Source organism: Carcharhinus amblyrhynchos, chromosome 20, assembly GCF_965287045.1.
Source record: "Carcharhinus amblyrhynchos chromosome 20, sCarAmb.v2.hapA, whole genome shotgun sequence".
In the NCBI taxonomy this organism is placed as follows: Eukaryota; Metazoa; Chordata; class Chondrichthyes; order Carcharhiniformes; family Carcharhinidae; genus Carcharhinus; species Carcharhinus amblyrhynchos.
Genome location: NC_137343.1, coordinates 27,579,594 through 27,594,606, shown reverse-complemented (window position 1 = coordinate 27,594,606; position 15,013 = coordinate 27,579,594). Strand labels below are relative to the sequence as shown.

Here is a 15,013-nt window from a genome sequence, read left to right as displayed (position 1 = left end):
GACTACATTATTGGGGTTCTTCCTATGGCGTAGCAAGCCAATGGAGAAGCAAGCATACAATTGCTAACTTCAACTTCTGGAAGTTGCTGTCTGTTTCAGAGGGCTGACAACTGCAAATAGTGACAGTTTTTTCTTCATTACTGATGTAAATCTGAGCCTCCTAAGATCTATTTAGCAAATGTTTAAGTACATACAGTGACATCTGTTGCACATAATTAACTGAGGGTTTTGTTTCAATAGTCAACTTTTGAATAGCAGCATGTAAATCATACAAAATATTTAAACATATGCAAAATCTTACAATACAATGAAATGTATCTAGAAAATAATTTGTACTCACAATCTTCATTATTTGAACAGATTCTACAACATTCTGGTGTTCGCTATATTATTCTTATAGACAGCTCACAAACATTACTGACAGAGGACTTGCCAATAACAGCCGTCCACCTTTTAATTTGGAGAATGTTGTGCACTGCAAGGAAAGAGGGCAGTTGGTAACTTCTCATGCCTACAGTTCAATTGATCAATTGCCTCATATATACGAAAGCCATCTAGGTTTAGCCTATTAGTACAAGAATCATACTGCTAATCTGGAGTCCCAAAATCAGGAAGGTCCAGAAGCTGGTGCCCTGGGTTAAGTAGTTTGAATAAAACACATCTAGTTTATATTTTCATATTTTAAGTGCATGCTAAGGTCTCGGATCTGAAATCTGCAAAATCCCCAAATCCAGCATATGTCCATGCTTGGGTTTCCCAGACACTGGGTCCACCCGTACTTGTATTTTCAAGCATCTAACATTGATTTGTGCAGAATCCAGAAATTTCTTCAGCTCAATAGTGGCAAGACCACAGCCACTCTGTTCAGCTCTCATCAGAAACTTCACCCATGATTCCATTCCATTTCCTGACAGTGTCTGTTCACACGGAAGTCAATGATAGCGCGCTTGTTTCCTGTTCAACCCTGACTTGAGTTTCCATTCCTATATCATCCCACTGCAGTGAGTCTATTGCTTTCTTTTAAATATTGCAGACCAAAAGCAAGTCTCTACCTGGGGTGAAACAAAAGGTATTGCAATGAATCATGACCAGTGGTGCAGAGTAGCTGGCACTGCTGCCTTACAGTGCCAGGGACATGGGTTTGATTCCCAGCTTGGGTGTTTGCACGTTCTCTCTGTATCTGCATGGGTTTCCTCCAGGTGCACGGTTTCCTCCCACAGTCCAAAGAAGTGCAGGGTAGGTGCATTGGTCATGCTAAGTTCTCCCTCAGAGTACCCGAATCGACACTGGAGTGTGGCGACTAGGGGATTTTCATAGTAGTTTCATTGCAGTGTTAATGTAAGCTAGCATTAAATAAAATTTACTTTCTCCAATTCCAAAGATTTGTATTTGGATTTTCCATGCGGGAAAAAATCCAAGTCAGTCCACTGGAATCCTCATTCGTATCTTCTGGAAGTTGCTGTCAGTTTCAGAGGGCTGACACAAAAGATATGGACAATGTTGGAAGACTGGTTCAGAATCAGGCTAAACTTCCATATTCATCAACTAGAGCTCATGCCACTTCAACAAATGCGTACAGAATCTATAGGCCTCTTAGTCAGCAGATACAGAGAAAAGGGTATGTACAGTGATTTTTCAAACAAGAACTGGCAGACAGAATTCAGTTGGTGACTACATCCACTGCATGGAACCATTGCAGAACGATCTGGTCGACAAGTTCAAAACGTATAACATTGAAAAGCTACTCAAGGACTGATGCAAGTATGGAAATGATCCTCATAGCTCTACGAAGCTTATAGGTCCTAAACACAACTCCAGTTGTTGATGCACTTACGAGAACACCCAATCCTACCAAGACATGTGGAAAGTGTGACCTTGTGCATGTACTAAGGAAATGGCCAGCTTTCCATCAATATTGTAAGACATGTGGCAGAAAAGTCCTTTGGTAGCAGAAGTGCAAGAGACCAAAGGCTGATACAGCTACAACAAACCATGCACTGACCCAAACAGACTGTATCCAGTGGGTACTTTCCACACAAGAATGAGCATCTGCTATTCCATTAAAATACACAAGGAGATTAACAAACCACCAAATAATAGATATGCACAACAAAACAAAGGGTACTGAATACATATTTCACACTGTCAATGTAATAGAAAATATACATGCTGTCATATTATCCAAAGTGTTAGCTAAGATTTGAATTACCTACCCTAACTACTCATTATTGGTCAGGATTTACTGAGGTAAATGGCAAAATACTCATGTGAATTTCTAAATGACATATCTAAAGACACGAAGGTTCTACTTCTACATTTCAAGGTCGCACAGAGGTATTACACACCGAAAGGTACAACAGTGCAGAGTAACTGAGGACAAATCAGATCCATTCTAGTTCCTCAGTCCCATACAGGGCAAGATCCCAAACAAGGAACACAATCTAAGAACAACAATCCCGCTGTTCACAGTGAGCAACTGAAGAAACCTTTACAAGGTTGCCATTACAAGACCTGGGCATATTAGATTATGTCTACACTCTACAGGCTCGTAGATTCACCAGTCCTATACACTTACGTAATGGTAACTATACATGCGCATGTGTTGTAAATAGCTATAATTCTTTGGAAGGGGAATGGTGAGTAGGTTTAAAAAGAAAAGGGGGAATTTATAATGTGCCTTTAAAGGATAGCAGCATGTCATCACTTAAAGGGAAGTGCATCATGTGGTCCAGCCTCAGTTTCACTTCGGCCTCCAGCAGATGACAAAAACACAGCTGCGCAACTCTGATGTCCTGAAGCTTTCTATCCATGTATATCTGTTCTCATGCATTTAGAATTAATGAAACCACATGTGTATAATCTTTTGGCTGACTGGTGCTTTTGTATTATAACGTGCAACAGTTTCAACAAAAAATTATTACAAGAATCGGAGAGACGCTCAACAAAGCGTCATTTGGGAAATGGGATTTTGTGGTAAACATCATGGCCATGTTGCTTTTTTTGGAACAGAGGCAGTGAATGTATTTTTACGTGAACAACCAGAAAGATTTAGCTTCTACTTCCTGTCAGAATAATATACACCAATTGTTACAATACCAGTCCTAAACTGTACATCCAAAGATCATGGCACAGAGGGTGGGAGTGAGGCCATGGACTGATGGCAGACTGTCCGGATACTCAATACATTGCAGGTACAATTTGAACGATTAAAAATGCCGGAAGTAAAGTTTCGCGAGGTCCTTCCTAAACAAGATCAACTTTCCTTCAAGGATATTCCTGCTGTGGTGCTCTGCAAACGAAAACTCCTGCCGCTTAAATCAGTAACACTGGAGAAGATGGTGAAAAGGCAGAGGGAAGCACACGAGGCTGTTCGGCAGCAGGAATTAGCACAGAAAAAACAAAAATAAGATAATTTCCCTAATCGCACTAGATTGGTTGTATCCATTAAACCTGCCAGAATTACATTCCAAGTTGTAATGGGATGTACCATCAACAATATCAATTTGGCAAACTTCAAGCTGACATTTTGTAACGCTCGTTTTAACTTCCATTTTGGGTTCAGTTGTATTTTTAATCTAAAATAGAAATGTATTGTCTAGTTTGTCATTCACACCAATTTTGAAGGAAACAGTCCTGCAAGCTCACATATCACTTAGGCCAACAAATTAATTTTAAGGGGACTTTTATACCACAAATGGCATTAGTCAAATGGACAACATTATGTTTTTTTGGGTGGGTGAGGTATGGAAATACACACAAGTTCAAACCTCACTGTCACAATGCAGTTGGTCATACCTGTTCCTCTCAGACCTCACTAGGAATACATTAATATTGGCATTGTGGAAACAGCGCATGGCGTGTAATTACACACCATATGCTGCTTCCACAATGCCAACATTAATGCATCAAGCAACATCAGAATTGAGAGAAGTGATATGAAGTTTGCTTTCAAATTAAAGTTGAATTATTCACTGTAAAAAGAAAGGTTCCTTCTCTGATTCAGATGAGGTCAGTCAGTTCCAGTTACGCAACACATTTCAAAATAACAGATGCAATTACCACAATTTTTTATACTGATAATCCATTGAGAATTAATACTAAACCTTTGCAACTGCTGAGCAAACACTGTCCGGCACAGCTTGTTTGACTATACTGCCATTTATGAAAAGTCAGCTGAACAACATTTCAGGCATTACAGTGCTGACAAAAACAACTCTGCGAAAGCCTGGAACTTCTGATTTGAACTCTGTTTACTCTTCACAGCTTGTGTGTGATTGTCCTCAATATTTTTCATTAAACATCATAAAGTACCATCCACACACGTAAGTCAACCTTTTACGTTCATAATAAATTCCAAATCTAATGCATAATCGGAAAAATTTCAATGCCAAAACACTATTTTGGCACTCAGCTGCACTCTTGATCAAAACAATCCTTGGGCAAGGGAAAATTTTGATGAACATGGTGTCTGCTTATTCTACTGAAACAGAACCCAAGGATATAGTTTCAGTCTACCAAAGCTCTAGCATCAAACAAACACCTCATCCACCTGTATAAGTGAACCTGGGAAATCGCAATGCCACTGGAAGAGCAGTGCTATTGATCAGTTGTCCTGAGTACCATTTAGTCTTCAAGCAAACTGATCACTTACTGTACTAGTGTTTGTGGGACTTTACTGACGCACACTTATGTTTGCTGGTATAATACTTCAAAAGATTTAAGGCCTTTTGGATCGTCTCGTGGATTAGAAAGGGCCTAAACAAGTACACTATTTAATAAACGATTAACAAACCTGTAGCAATGACTATACTTACAATCCAGTAAAATGTGGAACACTTTCCAATTCTCCACTAGCCGTGGCAATGCAGACTAATCCACTAAAATGGACCATCATTTCCATATCCTGCATTTCAATTCAGTGACTGTAATTTGTGTTTTTTGAAAGGTAATTAATTGTATGGAAAAAGCTTTTGGGTGTCTTGGTAAAAATGTAAAATAACAGTTCTTGCCTTTAGAAATCCATAAACGCAAGAATTATGTATAGCTTAAAATATTATAAAGACTCAATGCTATTTTTTAAAAACATGGTGGTTTTCAATTAAAATGCAGTCTGAGCATAAAAGCAGAACAAACAATGGAAAACAAGTTACAAGTCGCCAAGTTTTTTTAAAAACAACTTTCTTGGGATGAAAACATAACACAGATTTGAATTCCTAGCATAAATCTTCAAGTAGTTGTTTTGTAAAGCAGCACTTTGCACCAGGCATACTTAAAGCCAGGTTTTTAAAAATAAAAGTTAGTGCTAAGATACAATGGACCCCAGTCACAAGTGTTAGTTCCAATAATTGCAAGTCATCAAAAGAATAGAAGCTAGACTTTCACCTCCAGCAGGTTTATTCTTAAATCAGCTCAGCAGAGTGGCAGACTCTTGGTTACTTCCACAACCATTCACAACTGCGCCCATATATACTCTTTTGAGTTAACCAAATAAACTAAGGAGCAAAATAAAAGGCAACCCCTTTAAAAAGAAACTGCATCAAAACAAAAGCCACAAAGGAAACTTAAAACAACAAAATGTGATCAAAGAGGTCAATAAGATCTCTTGGCAATGCAACTGCTATACAACGTAGCAATTGTTGATACACTGACAAGGAGCCTACAAGAATGGGATTAAAAAAGGACATCAGCAAATATTAGGTATACACGGTCTAAGACGCTAAGCAAATTGAAGCCAAAAGCATCAACCTTCAACACAGTTACCCAAGTTTGCCTTAGGTCCCCATTTCCCCCAAATACTTTGTTTAAATGTTTTCTTCTTTATAATATAGGTTTTTTTGTCATTTAAGTCTCGTCTCATGTTAATTTCTTAACAAACAACGAGGCTTGTAACTCTCCTCCTCCATTCAGCCAATCCCAAGGCCAAACAGGGGGTGGTCAGTAGAAGATGTGTAAGAATGGCGTCGAGTGACTTGCCCTTTAATTTTCTTTAAAACACCATGGGGACTGTGACCAACATCTAATCAACAGAGCTGAGATCAAGAACACACCCTGTGTGGAGGAAAGAATGACATACCAGCAGAGCTTCAGTACGCCAATTCAGTTGGCTCTCCCAATTTTCTTAATCTCAGCTTTTATCCATTACTTCAGTTCTCAATTTTTGCTCTCATCATGTTATTGTATAAGTAGACTTACATGAACACTGCAATGAAGCTGGTTGTCTAAACTTTTTTTTTAAAGCTATTTCCATTAGTTTATGTAGCAACATGTTCTGTTTCCATTTACTTTATAATGGAATCAGAAAGCACCGTATTTACAAAAGTTTTGAAACTTTGAGTCAAACAAGCTTGGTATAAAAGCACTATCCAAAATTACCACTTGCTAACTGAGGAAATACAGTTGACAAAAATGCACCAACTAAACTGACAAATGGAAACAATCATGGTCCTAGGTCAAGAGCAGTCAGCATTCTGATTTTGAAGGTTATTTCCATTTCCTAACATTGAAGCAGGATCACTTTTCACAAACAACTTAATCCAAAAGCAACACAGGCAAAAGAAAACAGACATTCCTGTTCAAAAAGAGCTGAAACAAGGAGGCTGAAATAAAACCTTGGAATAAGGAGTGGACATACGCAGGCACAAAATTGACCTTTTAATCTAAAAAGTGTAGCATTTCTATACACTTTTCACAACCATCTGATGTCTCAAAGTACTTTTCAGCCACGTAAGTACTTTTGAATCATTACAACTTCTGTTGTAATATTAGAAATACAGCAACCAATATGTGCACAGAAAATGGCCACAACAGTAGCAATGACCAATAATCTGTTTTTACATTGGTTGAGGGAGACCAGGAAAAATTAGTACTGCATTTTTCATATGTTGAACAATTCTCCCTGCCCTACATACTTGAAATTTATCATTTGCGTACACAGTTTCATAACTGATTTCTATCTTATTTAACACATAATGCAAACCAACCGATTAGAATTAATATTTGCTGGCAAGGAACCCTAACTGTGCATGTTATTTTTACTAAACGTTCATAGCTTTCTTTTCAATTGCATGATTTACATGGGTACATCAACCCAATCACATTATAAACCTCCGTCATGCAATAATTCAAAAGGGCATAGTTATACATGCAAGTTATTATAATGACTTATGGATATCAATGGCAGTGCAGTTAAAGATAATGCCCCAGTCAACAAGGTTACTACTTTGGGTAACCAACCAGAAAGGCAGCAAGGGTGGGTTACTGGGTGAGAAAGAGGAGAGTAGCAGTTGCAGTCAGTCATTTTCCAGAAGTCAGTATCAATGTCATCCAAAGTATTTCCCAAGGTTGTCTTTGTTTAACGAGACACCAAGTGAAAGCCATGGTCCCATTATTTTGAATAGCACCAACCATAATAACAAGATAAAGAATCATGAAGCACTGATAAAGTAATGCCAAGTTTAAACTTTACAATCCACATAGGCTCCAAGCTGAACTCAAAAACAGAACCAGAAAACAGGAAGGTCTGATTTTATTTTCTAAATGAGAAATACATATTAACCACAAATAAACTTTATTAATTTTGCATTAAACATTTCACCTTAGTCCAAACGTTATCAAATTTACTCCAGTCCAGTTGTGGTCGTAGAGTTTTACAGCACAAAAGAAACCCTTCAGCCCATTGTGTCCTCACCAGCTATCAAGCATCTATTTATTCTAATCCCAATTCTAGACTTGGTCGTTAGCCTTGAATACTACAGTGTTTCAAGTGTTCACCTAATTGCTTCTTAAATGTTAAGAGGGTTCCCACCTCTACCACCCTTTCGGGTAGTGAGTTCCAGATTCGCACCACCCTCTGGGTGAAAAGTTTGTCCTCAAATACCCTTAACTTAAACCTATGGTCCCTGGCTACTGCAAGTTCCGTCTGTGTCTCTCATAACTTTGTACATCTTGATTACGTCCTTCCTCAGCCGTCTCGTCTCTAAGAGAAACAACACTAGCTTAATCAGCCTTTCTTCATAGCTGAAACACTCCAGCCCAGGTGACATCCTGGAGAATCTCCTCTGCACTCTCTCCAGTGCAATCACTTCCTTTCTATGGTGTGGTGACCAGAACTGCATATGATACCTAAGCTGTGGCCTAATGAGCATTTTATACAGCTCCATCATAATCTCTCAACTTTTATATTCTATACTTCAGCTAATAAAGGCAAGTATCCCATATGCCTTCTTATCCACCTTTTCTAATCATCCTGCTGCTTTCAGGGATCTATGGGCATGCATCCCAAGGCCCTTTGCACTTTCTAGACTCCTACCATTCATTGTGCATTGAATATTAAACCACCTACCTGATGTAGCTATTAAAATGCACAATTTATTCTATCCACAAGTGTGTTGACCTAAGCCACCATAGTCATTTGCTGTCAATGTTTTATCCCAACATTGTAATGATTTGTTTTTAGTGAACTGTCTGACAAAAGTCATAAAACCCTTCCATGCATAAAAACGAGTGAAATTTCTCATCTGTCTAGCATGAACCTCTTAACATGTTGAGATGTTCAGCTCCCCTATTTTTATTACAGGAATATTAAACATATTCCATTCAGTATTGGTACAAAATGGAGTATTGTGTACAGTTTTAGTCTCCTTACTTAGGAAAGAATCCACTTGGCTTTGAGGGTTGTGCAGGAGGAATGATTCCTGGGGTGAGGAGATTGCCCTACTAAAACAGACTAAACTGGCTCCAAGCTGTTTGGAAGAATGAGAGGCGATTGCATTTAAACGTATAAAATTCTGATGGGCCCTGAGAGAGTAGATACTAAGAGTGAGTCTAGAACCAGGTTTACAGTCTCAGGATAAAGGAATCAAGTTAAGAAATTTCTTCACTCAGGAGATTGTTAATCCTTGGAATTCTCTATCCCAAACAGTGTGAATGTTCATTGTGAGTAGATTCAAGACCATGACCAATAGATTTTTGGATCCCAAGGAAATCAAGGGATCTGGGATTAGTGTGGACAGGTGAAAGATCAGCCATGATCTTACTGAAAGATGGAACAAAATCACAAGTTAGATCAGCCTACTCATAGTCCTGTGTTTTTTTCTGATCCTTCCAGGAACTGTTCTTAGATATTCTAAGAAAAGAAACAAAGTAGTAGATAGCCATGCACTGTAAATATGAAGGCACAAAAAGATTCATCAGTGAAGCAAGTTACAATATCTGCCTGAACAGCCATGCAACAATGCAATTTAGTCAGTATGCACCATCACACTCTCTGGCGAACAAAAAATATCTGTGCTCTGCAGAACTTCAGCTGACATTAGCTGAAGTTGAATGATAAACGAAGTTGAAATTAGGCCCAAACAAAAAAATCCAAGTTTGTTCAGGACTTCAAAACACTGGTAACTTTTACTTCCTTAAAGAGGGGAAATAACCTTTTTGTGTGTCTTTATAATATTCCATAGCCAACACATTATGTTGGGACAACCTGCAACTAATCTCTCTCATGTAACCTTTCTCAACCATCTTACTGATATTACTGTGGCTGGTATTTCAAAGAACAATGGAATTCCTCACCTTCCTCATTTCACCCCTCCTAAAATTTCTTCAGGCTTTTAATCCGATACTACCAAGCTTGGGCTCATCATTTAGCCCAATTTGCACATTTTTTTAACTACTGAACAACACGATTGACTCCAGTTTTACTCCTACACGTTTTAAGATAAGCTCAACCTGTCACTGCAAACTGCATCACAACAAACTAATGACATCACAGCTGTTATAAATTTAACAGCACAAAGCTGCAAATTTAAACAGTAACATCTGATTCAAATAAAATCTAAAATGATTTGAGAAATTGCAGGTGAAATATTTACATTCATCCAAGTCCAGTTCCAAGGCCATAGTCTTAGTCCTTGGCTAGATAGATTTTTTTTTAAATTTAGAAATAATAGAAGGGCAAACGTAGACAAAAATGTTGGAAACCAGCAAGTCTGGCAGCATCAAGGATTGAGAAACAGACTTAATCTTTCAAATCGAAGACCTTTAAACAGGCCAATTTCAGAATCATAAAATCCCTACTGTGCAGAAAGGGGCCACTTGGCCCATTGAGCCTGCACCGACAACAATCCCAACCAGCCTTAGCCCCATTACCCCAAGTATTCATCCTGCCAATCTCCCTGACATGTAGGGGTAATCGAGCAGGGCCAATCAACCTAAACCACACATCTTTGGATTTCGAAAGAAAGGTCATCAATCTGAAACATTATCTCTGTTTCTTTCCCCATAGATGTAACTGCAATATTTTATGCTGGTAGGAGGACAAATCTTGGGGATCACTTAGAAGGTGCCTTGGAAGTAGCATAACAGATCCAACACTACCGTTAGTGATGCAATATTAAAGGGATAAGTGGCCAACAGCTACAAGGATCTTCATGGGATGACAAGAGCAGGAAACTGGATCGCCAAGAAAATAATTTCAGCCTCACATAAGTTGATCCCTGTCGACGCCCTAGCTATGGACTGTAACACTACATTCTACACTCTCTCGCTTCCTTCTCTATGAACGGTATGCGTTGTCTGTATAGCGTGCCAGAAACAATACTTTTCAATTATACAAATAAATGGGACAATAATAAATCAAAATCAGAATTTAGTGTTAGACCATAAGACATTGGAGCAGAATTAGGCCACTCAGCCCATTGAATGGTGGAGCAGACTCAATCACGGCTGATATTTTCTCATCCCCATTCTCCTGCCTTTTCCCATAACTGCCCTGATCCCCTTATCAATTAAGAATCTATCCCTGTCTTAAAGACACTCAAGAGTTCCACAGATTCACCACTCTGGCTGAAGAAACTCCTCCTTATCTCTGTTTTAAAGGATCATCCCTTTAGCCTGAGGTTGTACCCTCTGGTTCTAGTTTTTCCTACTAATGGAAACATTCTCTCCACATCCACCCTATACAGGCCTCACAGTATCCAGAAAGTTTCAATAAGATTCTCCCTCGGTCTTCTAAACTTCAACGAGTACAGACCCAGAATCCTCCACTGTTCCTCTTACGACAAGCTCTTCCTTTCAGGGATTATTTTTGTGAAACTTGTCTCTAACTTTTCCAAGCACATCCTTCCTTAGATATGGGGCCCAAAACTGCTCGCAATACTTCAAATAGGGTCTGACCAGACCCTTATACAGCCTCAGAAGTCCATCCCTGCTCTTGCATCCTCGTCCTTTTGACATGAATGCTAACATTGCATTTGCCTTCCCAACTGTAGACTGAACCTGCACATTAACCTTAAAGTCCCTTTGTGTATCTGATTTCCTAAGCATTTTCCCATTTAGAAAAAATAGTTTATACCTCCATTCCTTCTTCCAAAGTGCATAACTCACTTTTCCACATTGCAGCAGAAGGCCAAGATTTCTCAGAAAATAATAAACTACCTTGAAACCAAAATTACTAGTTCCCAGCAATTCATTAACAGCAAAAGCATAAGTACCCATTAAATCACATTGGCAACACAAATAAAACGTCCACAAATTTGGATATGTCCAGCAACCAAACTGTGGAGTGAAAAGGATCAAAACAAAAGGTCTAGTGAAACAATGGGACATGAGAAGACAAGATTCCTGACAGTACTAGCCTGCATGGCTGATGGAATAAAACTAAAACCTACAGAAATTTTAAAGTGGAAAACCATGCCAAAAATCAAGTCCCCTGCAGGAGTTTGTGTTTATTCATGATTACAGTTTTGGCTGGATGAAGATAGAGTGAAATCATGGATCGGAAAAGGCCTATTCAAAGAATGCAGCTTCTTAGTGTGGGGTATGTTCATGTTTCATGTAAGTAATAAGACCAATTAACAAATAAAATGAACTCCTTGTGTCAGATGCCAAAGGCAACAGACTTGACAGTTTTAAAACAGTGTGGTTTACAGAATTAATTCATTCCACAAAAGGTGTCACACTGGCAATCAACTACACAAACACTGATGGTTCACATTTTATATCTGGCATATAAATCAACCCTTGTATTTGGAACAACGAGGCTTCAAAGGTCAACACATATGCCAAACTCTGCCAATGGATGACAGAATTCCAGATTCCAGTGAAAAACATGCTTCCTGATTTCATTCCCAAATGGTGTAGTTTTAACTTACGGTGCTCCGGCTTATTTCCCTACCACAGAAATTAGTTCCTTAGCATCTACCCTACTTATCTGGTGCTTTAAGCCTCGATGAATTTGGGCTACACCCCATCAAACCAATATGTCACTTCTGAGGTTTGGTGGACAAAATTGAACAAAGTATTCCAGATGGAATGCGATTAAGGCTCGACACAACTGAAATCTAACTTCCAGCATTCCATTATCAGTTTTTGATTACTGTTTCTAACTGATGTACTTGGATTTCCACATCCCACAGTCCTAGCCTCTCACCACAAGGAAATTTATTATTTGTTTTTCCCTGATCCAAATCCTGAACGTCGCATTTCTCCAAACCGAATTCCACTTCCCCTTCCTTAAACTGCTCTTTGTCCCTCAAAACTTAAAATGTAAAGCTGTTATACAAAGCTTTACTTCTTAAGGCCATTGTTAGGGTGTTTTCTACAGAGTTTTGCAGCGAAGGTCAATTTCAAAAGCATGCAATTTACATACTCAAGGTCAGTGAACTCCTTTTGCTCCAAGGTTGTTAATAAACACAAAGTTCAAAGTAGAATACAAGCACAATTACTGACACAGACTCAGACTCCAAGAACCTTAACATCTTCACAATGGATGCTGTTAGGGATATCATTTTCAATCATCTCCTGAAGACAGTTTTGATATAATTATCAACATTTATCGCTTCATTTTTGGGAAAAATCAAATAAACCGAACTCAAGGACAAACAAAAATGCGATCCAAGCAACAATGATAACTTCCTGACCCAAAATACTGTATCTTATTTTTAAAAACTAGCATATAAATTCACTAAATGATTCAAAAATAAAATGTGCTAGATGTTTTAAGTCAATTGTAAAAGGACCAAAAAAGTGGTTATGATTTGGAACGCACTGCCTGAAAAAGTAGAGGAAGAGGATTCAAGTATAACTTTAAACAAGAAATTGGATAAAATGTGAGAACAGGAAAAAAATAGGCAGGCCTATGGAAAAAGGGCAGAAAAGGGAGACAAATTGGATAACTTTCAAAGCATTCGCGATGGCACGATGAAAAGGATGGCCTTTTTTTATAATCCTCTAAACCGAGGAGACTTAAATAGTGATTTTAAATGGCAAATTACTGCCAGTGCATTATTAATACTTCAGAGAAATGTTTCAAACGTAGGGGGAAACGACGACTGCAAGCCCAGTAACTTCGCTGGCCCTCTGGCTTGTAACATTAATCTGGAGCAGAGTTCATATGATGACTTTTAAAACAGCAGCTTCAGTTGCAAGTTCAACCACATTAAAAGTATGATTTTTTTTTTAAAGAAATAATTTATTTCTGCTCCCCGCTCATCAAGTGGAAATAAACTCGACTCCGAATCTCCAGAGAGACTGGGCAGTGAAGAGTCAGGCTATAGTGTTTTTATTTATCTTAAATTCAGCTCGATGAGGCCTAGGAAAAGGAACGGGATCTCGCCCAAGCGTCTAAAAATAACTCATGACGCCCAAATCTCCGTGGGTGCCGAGAAGGGAAAAAGAAACAAAGATGGGTATCGAGTTTCTGGTTGGCCCCTTCCCCCCACTGGGTGGGAAAACAAAGACAGGCTCTAAGATTACAGGCGGCACTTTTACCTTGCGGCCTTCCCCTCTCTCTCACCTGTACGCCAGAGTCATGCACTCGAACAGCTTGGTCAGGGATGCGTCGATGGAGAGGTGGGACGTGCTGTACTTGCCGAAGCAGTAGGTCTGACATGTCTGCTTGTTGACGGTGTCGAAATCGTAGCCTTTCTTGGGAGGGTGCTCGCGGTGCGGCGACGACACCATAAAGTGCCCGCTGTGGATGATCTGCAGCTCGTCCGACTTCTTCAGGTTGGGCTCGTCGGCGTCCGAGTCGTCGTCGGGCTCCTGCTTGATGATGACCGGCGTCCGGGCCGAGCGCAGCAGGAACACGTCCTTGGCCATCTCCCGAGGCCGGGTGGGGAAGGCTGAGGGTGATCTACTGGATGGCGCGGCGGCTGTGGAGTGAAAGGAGCAGAGGGCGGGCACTTTCTCTTCTCCAGAGCCTCATTCCCTTCCTTCATCCGGCAACTCCGCTTGTCTGACTAACCGTGTGTGGGAGGGGGTAAGAGAGAGAGGGGGGGAAGAGCCTGGGGAGGGGGAGGGGGGAGCTCCAATCAGAGGCCGCCGCTTCTTAAAGGCGTGTGGCAACTGGCAAGCGTCCGCTCCGAATTGGTCGGCTCAGTGACAACACCCACTCACGGCTCCAGCAACAACAGCGACGAGGAGGAGGGCAGCTAATGTACCACAGACTTTACATCGACACAGGCAAACAGCCCCACAAACTTTACATCAACACAAGCAAACAGCCCCACAGGCTTCACATCGACACAGGCAAACAGCCCCACAGGCTTCACATCGACACAAGCAAACAGCCCCACAGACTTATCGATACAGGCAAACAGCCCCACAGGCTTTACATCGACACAAGCAAACAGCCCCACAGACTTTACATCAACACAAGCAAACAGCCCCACAGACTTTACATCAACACAGGCAAACAGCCCCACAGACTTTACATCAACACAAGCAAACAGCCCCACAGACTTTACATCAACACAGGCAAACAGCCCCACAGACTTTACATCAACACAGGCAAACAGCCCCACAGACTTTACATCAACACAGGCAACCAGCCCCACAGACTTCACATCAACACAAGCAAACAGCCCCACAGGCTTCACATCGACACAGGCAAACAGCCCCACAGGCTTCACATCGACACAGGCAAACAGCCCCACAGACTTTACATCGACACAAGCAAACAGCCCCACAGACTTTACATCAACACAAGCAAACAGCCCCACAGACTTTACATCAACAC

At 40.1% G+C, this 15,013-nt stretch overlaps 1 protein-coding gene across 1 annotated transcript in view; it reads right to left on the bottom strand.

Annotated features, from left to right (window-relative positions):
- The window catches only part of mlxip (MLX interacting protein), an 84,359-nt gene extending 70,118 nt beyond the window's left edge, over nt 1–14,241 (bottom strand). The window contains exon 1 of the mRNA XM_080208319.1: nt 13,790–14,241. Coding sequence (XP_080064445.1) covers nt 13,790–14,094 — 305 coding nt within the window. The 5' untranslated portion in view covers nt 14,095–14,241. The remainder of the gene's footprint in view (nt 1–13,789) is intronic.
- Nucleotides 14,242–15,013: the final 772 nt, after the last annotated feature.